This window comes from Halichoerus grypus, chromosome 5, assembly GCF_964656455.1.
Source record: "Halichoerus grypus chromosome 5, mHalGry1.hap1.1, whole genome shotgun sequence".
Classification (NCBI taxonomy): domain Eukaryota; kingdom Metazoa; phylum Chordata; class Mammalia; order Carnivora; family Phocidae; genus Halichoerus; species Halichoerus grypus.
The window spans coordinates 14,447,812-14,462,052 of NC_135716.1; the positions used below are offsets into that span (position 1 = coordinate 14,447,812).

Here is a 14,241-nt window from a genome sequence, read left to right on the forward strand (position 1 = left end):
TTTTCTCATCTCTAAATTAAGAATAATCCTAACAAGTGTCCAACACTGTTCTAGGAGCTAAGGATACCTCCATGAACAAAACAAGAATCCCTGGCTTCATAGAGCTTGTACTCAATTAGGAAAGGTAATAAACAAAATAATATAGAAATTAAAATAGAACCCTAAAAGGTGATAAGTGAGTTGAGTAAGTGATAGAGAAATTGAGCAGGAAAGAAGAATAAGGAGTATGTGTGGGAGGACATTTGGAATTTTAAATAGCGCTGCCAGAGAAGGCTCACCAGGAAGCTATCATCTGAGTCAAGACTTAGCACACCATGAAGTTATTTGGTAGTAAACTGTTCCAAGCAGAGGGAACAGCAAATGTTAAGGCTGTGAGAGAGAAGCATGGCCACCATTGGGGAAGGAACAGCAAGGGGCCAGTGTGTCTGGAGATGTGAATGAGGGAGTGGCAGAGAGGTAATGTGGAAGACAGGCCAGGGCTTTGGGGGCCATTTTAGGGATTTGGGCCCTTCCCCAACAGAGAGGGAGAGCCTCAGGAGGGCTTTGAGCAAAGCAGTGACCTGGCTTGGCTTATAGTCTCATGGGATTGCTAGGGGCTGCTGGGTTATGAACAGACTACAGTGGGGTAAGTGCCCCATGGGGTTCCCTTGGCTTGGGAAAAACAGATAGAAATTGACCAACCACACTTGTTGAGACTTACGCCCCAAATCCTGGGTGGGTGGTCCCCCTAATCTGTCCTGCAGAAAGCCATGCTGAACAAATGCGGTCTTTCTCCCTGATGTCAGCTCTCTTTCCCTGGAAGCATGAAGAATGCCCAAGGAAAGAAAAGGAGGTTGGGTTTGCTGTGCTGAAGCTTTTCTCATTATTGACAGTCCTGTCTCCTCCCTAAATATCTCATCCTCCCCTTTTTTGCACAAGAAGTGCAAAATAAGATTCTTAGAATTTAGACTTTTTTTGAAATCTCTACATTTGGATTTGCAGATATGCCAATATTTGGATTTATAGAGCTGTAATTTAAGCCAGTCTCTCCCCGGAACCGCTTGGTGAAATGCATCTTTCATGAGGCTCCTGCAGGAGCCCAGCTACAAGCTCAGACTCTCGAGCACAAATCAAACTCTCCGGTTCAACATCAACAGTATGTTGTCAGGGGCCTCCCGAAACTGCAAGGATCTGGAAGGGACAGGCTTCAGTGTTTTCCCACTGGTGAGCCCTCTTCTAGAAAAGGATTAAAAGCCTCCTCACAGGTTAGCCACAGGACGAATGGATGGAGAGCTAAATGGTTTTGTGTGGGCGTTATAGCCCCAGACCCTTTCTCAGGGCGTCTCCTCTCCGTGCCTACCCACAGGGCAGCCCCGCTCTGGCCCAGCCTGCTTGAGACAGCCTGCTCTGGTTATCTGAGGGAAAAAGCAAGTCAAATACAGAAGCCGAGGAAAGGGATGCCACTCAGCAGCCTCTATGATTCCTTCCTTAATCTGAAGGTCAAGGAATAATTCAGTTAAAGCGCAAAACTCTCTTTGCAGGTTTTAAAGCCCAAGACAGCCAGGCTGAGAGGGTGGGGAGGGCAGCTGCAGGCCACCAGCTCTCAGAGGGGAGAGAGGCCCAGTCCTCACCTCCTGTGAAGCATCCAATTAAAAAAAGAGACAGAAAAAAGAATACATGCCCAAAGCAGGTTATTTGTTGTCTTTTTTACCAGATGGCCCTGCTTATGCAGCTGCTGCTATGTATGTAACCTCACCTGGAGATGGGGGCCCTTTGTGACAGGTAGTCTGGGCTAAAACACCTGACTCACCTTGCTCCCCACCTCCTATCCCTGCTCCATCCCTGGCAACATTCCAGGGAGAGCAATGACCAGGATGGGGAAACACCCACAGAGGGCAGCCAACTGTCCCAGCTGGCCTAGGACATGCTAAAATCAGGATAGTCCCGGGCAAACCAGGACAAGTTGGTCACTCTACGTCCAGCAGACACACCAGCCCCCTGGTCCTCAGACTGGCCAAGGCTGCAGGAACATATATGCTGGTGTCCCTGAGGCTGCTTGATGCAGCGGGAAAAGTACGCTTGGAACCAGCCAGATTTGGATTTGAATCCAGCTTCTCCCACTTACAGTCAGCAAGATTCCTATCCCTAGGCCTTTGGGTGCTTATCTGGGGAATGTAAAAACAGGATCGGTATGGAAATTTCTAAGACCATGCCCACAACAAATGGCTCTGCCTTTTCCTCCCCATATTAAAATCATCATCTGGCTCTTACACCCGCTGTGTGAATAATGCCTGGCATCTCCACAGGCTTTAGGGTTTGTAGGATGCTTCCATGTAAGCTGTCTCCCTGGAGGATTCGCAAGTGAGATAAGGAGTATCATCAGCCCCACTTTAGAGACTGGGGAAGGGGGCCAGATGGAGAAGAGAGGCTCCAAGGTCATGCACCTGGCAAACAGGACACCAGCCCACATCACCTGCTCCCATTCTGCTATAGCTCACCTCCTACGGTTTCAACAAAACCCCCAGCAGCGGGGAACAGGCGCAGGTAAGTCTGGGAGTTTCCCAGTATAAGGAGGTGTGGAGGAACCTGTTTTCCTGCAAATTCACTCAGCTATCTGCTGCCACCGGGAGCCTGGGGCCCAACCCCAGGGAACAGGCAGAGTTCCAGATTGCCTAATCAGATAATTCTGCCCTCGTGCTCTGGTTTTGTACATTCTTGGAGTGAGCCACTCGAACGACTACACCTGCAGAGTCAGGGACGGCCTTGTCAGGTAGAAATGTCAGTTCTCGATTATTCCCCACTGCTTTGGACAGGAAGACTGTGCGAGTGACTAACTGGCATTCAACACAGCTTGTTTTTATTGAGTGTCTCCTCCAAGGAGGTGTGTGGGATGTGACACTTGGGTCACAGCTGGGCTGGGGGGATGAAGCGACGGTGTGGCTGAGAATCCCAATCCAGTGAACATGTCTCCAGTGAGCGGCTGCCCTTGGGGATGGTGCCTTCACGGGCTTCTTCCTTTGTCCGCCAGGCTCCATTTGTGCGGAATGCCTTCCTTCCCACAGCCTGGCCTTCTACCGGACCTGCTTCCTCTCCCATCCCTTCCAGTCCATTTTCCAAGGGCAGCCAGCTTGAGGACCTTCAAACCTCAAAGCTTCCTACCTTTTAAGTAGAGACAAACACAGTCTTTAAGATTTGGCAAATACTTGAGTTTTGCTGCTCTTACTGGGCTCCAGAGTTAAAGCCAAGAAGACAGTAGACAAAGTCCTTTCTCTTACAGCATTTATATGTTGATAGGAGGAGGCAAGTGGCAAATAAGTCGATCAAGTCAAAGGACCTGTGAGATCGTCCCACTTGTCAGCTGAGAGAAGTCACCTGGCCTCTCTAAACTTAACAGAATAATAGAATCAAGAGCTCACTGGTAGTTGTCATTATTGATCTAGAGTTGTGTCACCCTCAGGAGTCCAACACTCCTGATGGCAGACATTTTGGAATTCACTTGTGTGCACATGCCTTGAAACTTCCCCTAGGCACCCTCTACTTCCCCTTCTTTCGGGACATGTCATACTGTCCTAAGAAGTCTACTTATTCTCTGTCTCTTCCACTACACTAAGCCCCATGGGGACATGAATACCTATAAAACCTAGCATGCTGCCTGTTGAATTTGTAGAATGAATGTGTGGTGTATGAGACAAGTAGGTACCTAGTACATCTTCAAGAAATAGGTTTTGAATCAAGCTCTCTCTAGAAAACACATTTTAAATACATGAATTAAATAATAATACCAGATGGTATAAGATCAAGTGCTGAATTATATATAATCAAGTGATACAATGTGTAGTATAGAACTTGAATGGCAGAGGGGCGCCTGGGTGGCTCAGTCGTTGGGCGTCTGCCTTCGGCTCAGGTCATGATCCCAGGGTCCTGGGATCGAGCCCCGCATCGGGCTCCCTGCTCCGCGGGAAGCCTGCTTCTCCCTCTCCCACTCCCCCTGCTTGTGTTCCCTCTCTCGCTGTGTCTCTCTCTGTCAAATAAATAAAATCTTTAAAAAAAAAAAAAAAGAACTTGAATGGCAGAGATGGCCAACACAGAGGTTCCCCAGGCCAGCCAAGGAACTAGGGTAGTTGAGGTGGGCAGGATGGGATGGGGGCCAGCTGGAGAGTACATCTCATCTCCAAGGCAACGATCGCTTAGTTCTAGCTTTTTGTTGCCGTCATGGAATGTGGGCCTGATGGGCTCACATAGCTAGCTTTTTCAAGTAAAGTTGGAAATCTAAACATGAGATTTCTCAAGTCTCCAGATTGTTGACAGCTAATTTAACTTTAAATTCATTAAACAATTATTTGAGATGAGCAAAGAATGTTTGAGAGCACTTATATAACCTCTGACCAAGAGCCCCGGGTGATGGGATGGAGGTTGGGCCCTAATCAGCAAACAATGGAAGAAGCTACACAGGAGGCAGGCTACCAATATGGCCAAGAATTCTGCTAAAGCCTCCATCAAGCACTTATTGAGCACTTACTAACTACCAAGCACTGGGATATAAAAATGACTCAGAACCTGTTTCCTCTAAGACTTTCTATTTGCTCAATTCAAGAAATGTTGTTGAGCCACGATCACCACGTACCTGAACACAGCTCCTCAAGACAAGGGGACAGGCACCTAGACAACTAGGTGTTGTTTCCTACTCATTAGATCTTTGTCCCAGAGTGCTGGAAGCAAACTGTCCTACCTGTGTGTCCTTCTATGCATTCTCCCATCCCCAGCCAACCTACCCAGTACCAGCTGGGGCAAAGTGGCCTACCGCTGCTGACCCTGGCAGAGGTTTCTCAGGCTAACAGACATGGGATGACTCACCATTGCCTCTGTAAGCCTAACTCATCCCTGTAAAATGGGTACCTCCATGAGCTCACATGGTGATGACACAAAGCGTTCAGGTAACAGCAACATCTCAGAGCACGTGCCTGAGGCTGTGTGGAAAATATTTTAATTTAATCTGCACAGCAGGCACACAGAAGTCTCTTTTTGGCCTAACTTATACTGTGATCTTGGACTTGCTGAAGGACTAACTTCCATCACAGCCCTGCCAATATTGATTGTTCGGGCTCAAAAGTACCTAAGTAGATTGATTTTTTTTTTTCTCTCTCTCTCAAACTAAAAAGGATCGCAGTAGTGTTAGTATATTCCTGTTTCCACTGGTTGGTATGCATACTGAATAAATAATAGTGTTACCCGGAAAAATTTAGGTAAAAGAAACAGTGATGGAAAACAGGGTAGAAGAGGTCTTAAGTTGCATTCTTGATTCCACTACGGATCAGTCTGGTGTTCCAGTGAATGCCTAAGCTTGTCTATCAACAGCACTCCACCCCCACTCCAACCTATTATTTTTTTAAAAGACAAAGAACACTTTGGTAACCTGCATCTTAGGTAGGGAACAAAACAAAAGGAAAAACAAAACACACACGCAAATACAAAAAACAAAAAGCAAAATCAGCATGGGGGGAGCAAGTGTCTTCTTGTGGTGGAGGTTAATAGGCAATAATACTCCTCTCCTGTCACTTCCTTCTGTAAGTCAGCAAGAAGGAAATACATCCACCAGAGGCCTCTGCTCATTTGTTCTTCATTTAAGGACAATTAGACAATTCCTACATCCCCCATCCCCAAGGAAAACAACGAGAGCAAACGCTTTCTCTACCGCATGACCTGGTAACTCTCGAAATAACAGAGGTTATGAAATCTACTTTGTGCTAACTTCCAGGCACATGCAATAAAATAGAGCGCAGGGCTTGGAAGCAAGCCAGAACTAAGTCTTCGTTCTGTTTTATACTGTTTCCTTTCTGTGAACTTTTTTTCCAACCGTGAAGTTTCACAGCATTCATTCTAGAAATAAACTGAAAAGCTTCTCGAGCTGTCCAAGTAAAAAATTCTTTTCTGTGACCTTTGGCAAAAAATACATTCTAGGAAAGAAAAGGAAGAAGCAAACGTCTGCTTACTCCCTAATGACTATTCCTTTCTCTCCAGGTCTCTGGGCAAGAAGAGGCGAAGGGGAAACGCCAACACCAAAACTCTTACGCCCTCTCTCATCTCTACACTGGCAGGTGGCGTATGCCTTCCAATTTCTCTTTAAAGCCGTCAGCTCGGAAAAATACGAAGTGAGCAAGCAGCGAAGACCCCCACATCAAGCCCTTGCTCTAAGAAGGCAAGCGGGATTCCCAGTGGCCGACGGAGACACCAGCGTTCAGAGTGTCACCAGCCTTCGGGTTGATTACTTACCAGCTGGATTTAAACCCGCTCCGACGCGGTGGCGTGGCTTGGGCGGAGCCCCGTGGCCCGGGTGGGCGGGGCGGGGGCGGGGATCCCGGAGGCTCTGCGCCGTGTGGGAAAGACCTGGGCTCCGGGAGCAAGCGTCTGTCTCTTTAAATGCTAGGGGCTGCGCTCCCGCCCTGGGGAGCCCGGAGCCGGATCTACAATCCCGTCCCTCCCGCTCCGGCGCTTGTTGCTCGCCGGGTCCGAGCGGGAGCTGCCGCCGCCGGGCACCAAGGCTGCTTCCTTCTCCGCCTTCTCGCGCCCCACCTCCCCCGAGAGCAGGTTGAGGGGGAGCCGCAGCCCCAGCAGGAGGGAGGGGTGCGGTGTAAACAGGCATTGCTCCCCACCTTCAAGTCTTGGGGCGCTACGTAGCCGCGGGGGCAAGACATGCGTCGCTCCCCCCTGCCCAGCCTCGCTGCCACCGGCGCCTGGAGAGGAGCGATTGCGGACCCCACACCTGCAAACTCACCTTAGAAGTCTCAAGGTGCGGCTGGGGCAGAGGGGCCAATTCCCCAAGGCCTCCACCTCTCTGCGGGTAAGTTTTCGCAGGTAACCCGAACCTAAGGGCGGGGGAGCGCGCGGGGGAGGGGCGGGCGAGACGCGGGGAGAAAGCGCCGCAGGTGAGCCAGGTAGGGTGGCTCACCTGCGCGGGCCGAGCTGCGGGATCCTCGCCGGTTTCCCCGAGGTTGGAGGCTTGGGAGCCGTCTCAGGGGCTAAGTTAGGGCCCTGGGGTAAAGGGAGGGTTAAGAAAAGGGGGGTTGGAGTAAAGTTTCTCTTCTTTACCTCCTCCTGCCTGGGCTTGGCAGGTAGGGCGCCGGCGGAAGCGGTTGGAGCTGCTGATGCAATGGGCGTTTGCCCGGGCGAGGTGAAGTGCTGGGGGCGGGGTAGAGCTAGAGTTGCCCGGTCTCCTGCGACCGTGACCCTGGAGGTGGAGATCGGAGCTTCCCCGTAAAATGGCTCCAGGTGCTCGGCCCCCAGGCCTTCTTCCTCCTCTTAAGAAATCGTCCTTTTCATGAAGGGGTTCCTACATGGCTTTCTTGCTTTCCTCTCCCAACAGGTGGTCTCCGCCCCTGTCCGGGGACCCGTGCCAATGACCCTAGTGGTGGTTTCGCTTTCTCCCCTCTCGGCTGTGTGAACGTGTATCCGCAGCGTGATGGGTAACCAGGTGGAGAAACTGACCCACCTAAGTTATAAGGAAGTTCCCACGGCCGACCCGACCGGCGTGGACCGGGACGACGGGCCCCGCATCGGGGTCTCCTACATCTTCTCCAACGACGACGAGGACGTGGAGCCGCAGCCGCCGCCCCAGGGGCCGGATGGTGGCGGCGGCGACGGCTTGCCCGACGGCGGGGACGGGCCGCCACTGCCGCCGCCGCAGCCCTACGACCCGAGGCTGCACGAGGTGGAGTGTTCGGTGTTCTACCGCGACGAGTGCATCTACCAGAAGAGCTTCGCGCCGGGCTCCGCGGCGCTGAGCACCTACACGCCCGAGAACCTGCTCAACAAGTGCAGGCCTGGCGACCTGGTGGAGTTTGTGTCGCAGGCGCAGTACCCGCACTGGGCTGTATACGTGGGCAACTTCCAGGTGGTGCACTTGCACCGGCTGGAGGTGAGCAACAGCTTCCTGACGGACGCGAGCCAGGGCCGGCGCGGCCGCGTGGTGAACGACCTGTACCGCTACAAGCCGCTGAGCCCGGGCGCCGTGGTGCGCAACGCGCTGGCACACGTGGGCGCCAAGGAGCGCGAGCTGAGCTGGCGCAACTCGGAGAGCTTCGCCGCCTGGTGCCGCTACGGCAAGCGCGAGTTCAAGATTGGCGGCGAGCTGCGCATCGGCAAACAGCCCTACCGGCTGCAGATCCAGCTCTCGGCGCAGCGCAGCCACACGCTCGAGTTCCAGAGCCTGGAGGACCTGATCATGGAGAAGCGGCGCAACGACCAGATCGGGCGCGCGGCGGTGCTGCAGGAGCTCGCCACGCACCTGCATCCCGCCGAGCCGGACGAGGGCGACAGCGACTCGGCGCGGACTACGCCGCCTCCCGGGCGCCCCCCTGCGCCGGCCCGGGAGGACGAGGCCCGCCAGGCGGTGGTGCACTGAGGGGCCCCCTGAGTGTGGAGTCTTGAGAGGGAGCCTTTCGCAGCAGCCGCCGCCCCCTCCCTCCTCTCACTCCCTCCTCCAGCACCTTCCGGGCCCCATCTGGGCTCCAGGGCCATTTGGAAAAAAGGAGAGTTGGCGAAATAGCGCAGCCAGCTGTGGCTTGAGCTTGTTATCTTGGACGGAGGAGGAAGAGGGAGCAGGTAGGAGCACTTTGGCCGGGGGCACTTCCTGCCCTCCCTTTGGATCAGTCTTCCTTTCCGAGGTGGGCCAAATGGTGGACTTGCTTGATACTTAATCCTTGCTGGACCTGGGTCCAAACTCGACCCTTCTTACGCACTCGGGGGTGGAGGGAAGTTCGGAGTACCAGTCCCTGCTACTGCGTCCTTCCTGCTTCCCCTCCTCCCCTGGGCTTGGGGGGTGCCCTGTACTGAGGCCTGAGAGGGCTTGTGGGGGCGCCCTGCCAGCACGGAGAGCTGCAGATTTGCTACCCCCAGCCCCGAGGGGGTTGTGTGCGAGTGTGGGATATGGGAAGCCGGGTGATTTACTCTGGGGGATTCCTGCGGTTTAAGGCTGGAGAGACCAGGCCCAGGTCTGGGAGCAGCAGACCACAACCAAGCAGCCCCCCCCCCCCCCCACCGTGAAGTGTAATAAATAGTTGGGTAAACTTGGGCTACACAACAAAGACTTTGCTACCGCCCCCTGCCCACCCCCACCGCCAAGTAATTCATCTTGTGGAGCTGACTTCTAGGAGAGTCCCCTGCTCCAGCCACCGCTTCCCAGGTTCCGAGTAAATCATTGTCACAGGCCAGCTAGGAGAGGGATTCAATTATGATTCTGTCTTGCCGCCTTTGTTTCTAGCCTGCTTTTGTAGGCACTTGGAGCCGCGTTCTTATCAAAGGAAGGAAGCCCTCTGTGTCTCTGATCTAATTAAAACTGCTTGGCTGTGTTCATCTGCAGGTCACATAGGGGGTTCGCTGGTGCCACCCCATAAAATATCCACTACAGAGGCAGTCAAATTGGGTTGCCCTGGCAGAAATTAGTTAATTTCCCACTCATCACCTAACCCCCTTCCTGGACAGTGAAGGTAACCTTTTGTAAACTGTAAGGCTTTGGTGGTGGACCTGTGATTTTTTTTTTTTTTTTTTTTTGCCTCCTCACTGCCCCATCCCCCTCGCTCACTTTTGTTCTGCCGGTGATAAAATCTTAGGCTTGAGGTCTATTCACTGATAAGGTGTTTTGCTAGCCACACCTGATGCAATTTAATCAAGAGGCAAAGTCTTGTTATATCACAGCCTTCCCTTTGTTCCTTGGAGAACTCTCCCTCCCCCCCTTTCAGTGCGATTTCGCAATTAAGAGGGGTGACAGCCATCACAAATTAATGCCACCTGGTGTAGTCAGCACCGAATCTGGTGACAGTCCTAGGGCACAGGTTGGTGGTTGTGAGATGTGTCGGCAGCAGGCTGGCCTGTACTCTTGGGTTCTGCTGCTGATCCTGTTTGCTGTACTGTGGGGCTTCTAGAAATTTTTACAGCCTGTCTCCTGTATTCACGTGAGCACTTGGATGATGTGTGCCCTCGATTTCACAGTGCTGTTTTGCTGCGGATTGGCACTGCTAATGCCGTCTCAAAAGTCGCATGAAGTTTTCCTTTCTCTTGGGTGTCATTTTAGATGACACCGAACAAGTCCTTTTCTGAACAAATTCTTAGAGTTGGAATGGAATCCTATTTGAGCGTCGTATAAAACCCAATCCTTGGGTTTTCTCCCTGGGGGTTTCTAACTCATGCAGCAAGACTTGAAGGATTTCCTTGTATACTTTTTTCAAACTTGGAAGTTGATGCCATAATTTTTCAAAGCCTAGACCGTCGTAGCACCTCAATATGAATTTAATTTTAGGGGCATTTGCTGTGTTGCCTGTTCTCACAAGGATCACCAAGCAGGTCCTATCCCTTTGCTATAGAGGAACCACACTCAGCCATAGTCTGGGACTTTGGAGAGACGTCAGTCACCTGGGGGAAATGTAGATCTAGTTTTCATGTGTAATAATCTCTCAGCTTTGTGTTTATATTCTCTTGTTCATGGAAAAGCCAAGCAAGGTAAAAGATATTTAGGAGAGCCTCACACATCTAACAGATACGGGGTTTTTTTGTTTTTATGCTTAACACGGTAGTTGAAAGACCAGTGTGCAGACAGCGAGAGGGGAGAACAGAACAGAACGGCACTGTCCAGCAGCTCTGGGCTGGCTAGCCAGCTAGCTTTTCCACTCCCCTATCTCTGTGGGCCTCCTTTGCCCTCAGTTAGAAAGTGAATGTCATTGGTCCCACGGAGGTAGGTACACCAGTGACTGTTGTTACAAAGGAACTGCTTTTTGTGGGAAGTCTCCACCTGAAGGAAGAACTCTTAGAAAATCCACACCTATAGTAGTATTCTGCCTCTAGACAAGAGGTTTTTTGAAAATGAACTAGAAGAGAAAATCCATCCACTCCAGAGACTGTTTTCCCATGTCATGCGAGCATTTTTACTGGCTACCAGAGGTGTGAAGTACGTAATACGAAGAATGATTCCACTGGAAGTTTTCTTAGGGCTCTCTGAGGCTCTAAAGCACCAACCAACCAATGGAGGCTCCAAGAAAGGGGAATCTGTCCACGCAGGCCTTTCCTCAAGGTGGCAGTGTTGCGGATAAGTGAGTCCGCAATGTCCAGGCTATGGCTACATCTGGCACTTTAAAAAAATATATATACTTAATCATTTTTGTTTCTCCTTGGGACTAAGACTTTAGAACTATTTTGTACTGTGAATTATGTATGTTCTTTGAAAGAAATACTGATTCTAACGTTCTTCAGAAGCTGTGGCAGGGATAAGCAGGACCCCGGACTGGATCACATACTAAAAGTAATGAAAACAAATTCTATTTTCTTATTTGAGCAAATATTTTATTGAGACTGCTTATGTATGTCAGAGGAGCCCACAACATCAGCTACGCAACTTTTTGTATCAAAAGAACTCGTGGTTTTTGTAGCTTTTATTCCACATGTAATTTAAAATGACTTTATAGCACTAAAATGCCTATAGCAGAAGACTTGACACCAGACCTTTAAGGAAATTTTTAGTTTTTATGAAAAATTACACTTCAGTGGTTCAACTTCTCGTGTCTTCCGTGCTTCTGGCCCTAAGAGCACCACTAGACAACACGACAACCACATGGAAACATATTTTTGGAAGCAAAACTTTAATTTTATACGACATATGCTATGGAGAGTGAAGAAAAATTAATGACTATTTGTTTTCTATTTTTTTTCTTAACAAAATGGAATCCACTGTGTCGAAGACTCTTGATATCATGTGATTGTCTAACCATTTTTTAAAAAAATACATTAGAATAAAATCTACGATCATGGTCAACAAATGGTTTTGTTTGGAAAGTTACATTTTATTTGTGAAAAAAAAATTTTTTTTTTAAATCATGGTAACTACAAACTTGACTGGTTTATTCATATTTTCACTATGTTTTGTTAGCTGTAATTCTTGTCACCCCTGGAGAATTACATTAACTAACACAGTAAATTCTGTGTATATTTTATTTCCTAGTAAATTGTGTAAACTGTATTTTTGTTGAAGAATGTATGATAAATCAATGTTATGTTCTCATACCACTTCTTGAGAAGGAGGTTCCGATTTGAAATTGTATCATTTCCTTCAAAATGAAGGGCAGTGTTTAGTTAAATAAAAGATTGATGACATCTTTTGAACCACTTCCTCTCCACTGTCTTATTAAAATAAAATCTGTCAAGTCCTTTTGGAAAACGCTGTAAGGGTGTCCAATAAACCATCTATTAGTGTTAATTGAATTTATATTTTTTCCACTTGTATACCTCTTTCTGCCGTATGTGGTTTAAAAAATCAAGCTGCAGTTTTTCTGAGAATATTGGTGTGTCTCATCTTTACATTGCTCAGTAAACATTTTGATGAATTCATTTAGTGACAAAGCCCTCCCTGCATTTCCTCTGCGAGAATTAATCACCCATTGCTCCTAGGCGCTCAGTGTTCCTGAAAAATGTCTCATAAACATAAATTTTCAGTGCACATTGATTTTCAGAATCAATGCAAACATTGCTGATCACCACACTCCCATATTGGAATCTACACTGGGGCATTTTGGTATTAAAATCAGTTGCATCTTGGGTGATTGCAGTTTCAGACAAAGGGAGTGCACTCACTGGGTAATTGAATTACAGGAAACGGACAAATGTGACCACTTGGCACTGTTGGCATAATAAGGGATGCAGATGCCAGCAGTCGGTAGAAGAGCAGGTGTGGCATCTGGCTCTGGTGTGTGGGAGGCCCCCAGCACTCCTTTGGCTAGCACCTGAAGCCACTGCGCCAGTCCCGTGAGGTTCAAAAGCCTGGGCGCTGTCCCTGGGTGGCTCAGTCGTTAAGTGTCTGCCTTCAGCTCAGGTCATGGTCCCAGGGTCCTGGGATCGAGTCCCACATCGGGCTCCTTGCTCAGCGGGAAGCCTGCTTCTCCCTCTCCCACTCCCCCTGCTTGTGTCCCCTCTCTCGCTGTGTCTCTCTCTGTCGAATAAATGAATAAAATCTTTAAAAAAAAAAAAAAGCCTGGGCGCTGTCAACGGGCTCTTAGGGATACGAAGAACCGGGAATGCCGAAGGTGATAGGGAGCTCGGCAGCAGGGAGGCCATTTATCCCTAGAGTGGGAGTCCTTAATTTATCATGGTTCTCCTTGCACACGAAAGTGAAGGGAGGGGAGCCTTCTACAGAATGTGCCTTTATTCTTGGTTGATCTTGGTGTAGGCTGCTCTTCCAATTTCTGCTATGTGGACCGAGCTTGCTTAATGTAGGAAAATGACATGTTTGGAAGCATTTAAAAAGACTTCCAAAATGAACAGACCCAGAATACGTGCAGAAGGGCTTTTATTTCCTTTTACTGAATTAACTGGGGGAACTGCTTATTGAACAAATACAGCCATTTTATCTGCAGAGTAGATGCAAGAACGATTGGTGTGCATTTGCAATCACAACAAGATACTAGTAGGTAGTAATGAAAGGGCCAGAGGATGCTGGACTCCAGCCTAGGTACTGGAACATAGAGATTACAAGCAATCTCCCTGCCCCAGAGTTTGTTTCTCGGGGGAAATCAATTTTACTCCTATGTATAGGACAGATTATAATAAAGGTGGCCCTGTGAAGTGCTGATGGTTGGTAGGTCTTCAAATAAAGCAGATGGGGGTAGGTTTAATTGGAGTACTCCCATTAGGGAATTCAGACCAAAATTCTCAAGGTACGGATGGTGGCAAAAAGGATGTAACTAATACAACTAATATTCACCAAGTACTTAACCGGGAGGCTCCTAAATTCTCAGTGCCTAACATACAAAGATAAACTAGATCTTTTCTGTCTTCAGTTTTAGTTTCTGTCTTCAGTGTCACTTCATCTCAAGGTGCTGTCATCTCTATGGTTTGAAGAGGGTGAGGCAGCAGTGGTTTTAGGATGGATAGAACAGGGGGAGCAAGTGAGTGACCCTGTCCTTGCCTCTCCCAGAACTCCATTGCCAGCCAGGTTATGAAGTAGAGTGTGAATTCAGGCCTTTGCCTGATCCGATTGAGACAAGTGGCACAGGCCAGGCTGGATGGAAGCAGAGGGAAAACAGCCCAAGTCTGACAGCCTTCATGCCGTGGTCTTGGAGTCATGATTACAGAAGACGTTATTTTGTTCACTTGGCCAATACAGGCCACTGCTAGAATATAGACTTTGGTGCCTTGTCAGGGGTGGCCATCAGTGACTCAAAAGATGAGCTTTGCTGCATTTTTGGGGGGAAACTTGTACAACAATGTACTTAACTTCCAAGGTTT

The 14,241-nt window shown here is 49.2% G+C and overlaps 2 protein-coding genes across 7 annotated transcripts in view; one reads left to right on the forward strand and one right to left on the reverse strand.

The window, feature by feature from the left end:
• The window catches only part of LOC118549866 (uncharacterized), a 29,254-nt gene extending 21,893 nt beyond the window's left edge, over positions 1–7,361 (reverse strand). For 3 of the 5 annotated variants that reach the window (XR_013447691.1, XR_013447692.1, XM_078072015.1), the window contains exon 1: positions 6,752–6,867. The gene's annotated coding sequence lies outside the window, so the exon portion shown is untranslated. Of the gene's footprint in view, positions 1–6,249; positions 6,380–6,751; positions 6,868–7,065 lie in introns of those variants that run through there. The other 2 variants (XM_078072016.1, XM_078072017.1) reach the window with 2 other exon arrangements.
• A 42-nt stretch (positions 7,362–7,403) lies between these two features.
• The window catches only part of LRATD2 (LRAT domain containing 2), a 30,044-nt gene continuing 23,206 nt past the window's right edge, over positions 7,404–14,241 (forward strand). The window contains exon 1 of one of the 2 annotated variants that reach the window (XR_013447690.1): positions 7,404–8,577. Coding sequence is in view for 1 of the 2 variants with exons in the window: in XM_036114465.2 (XP_035970358.1) it covers positions 7,436–8,377 (942 nt within the window). In the remaining variant the exon portion in view is untranslated. Of the gene's footprint in view, positions 12,124–14,241 lie in introns of those variants that run through there. The other variant, XM_036114465.2, reaches the window with a different exon arrangement.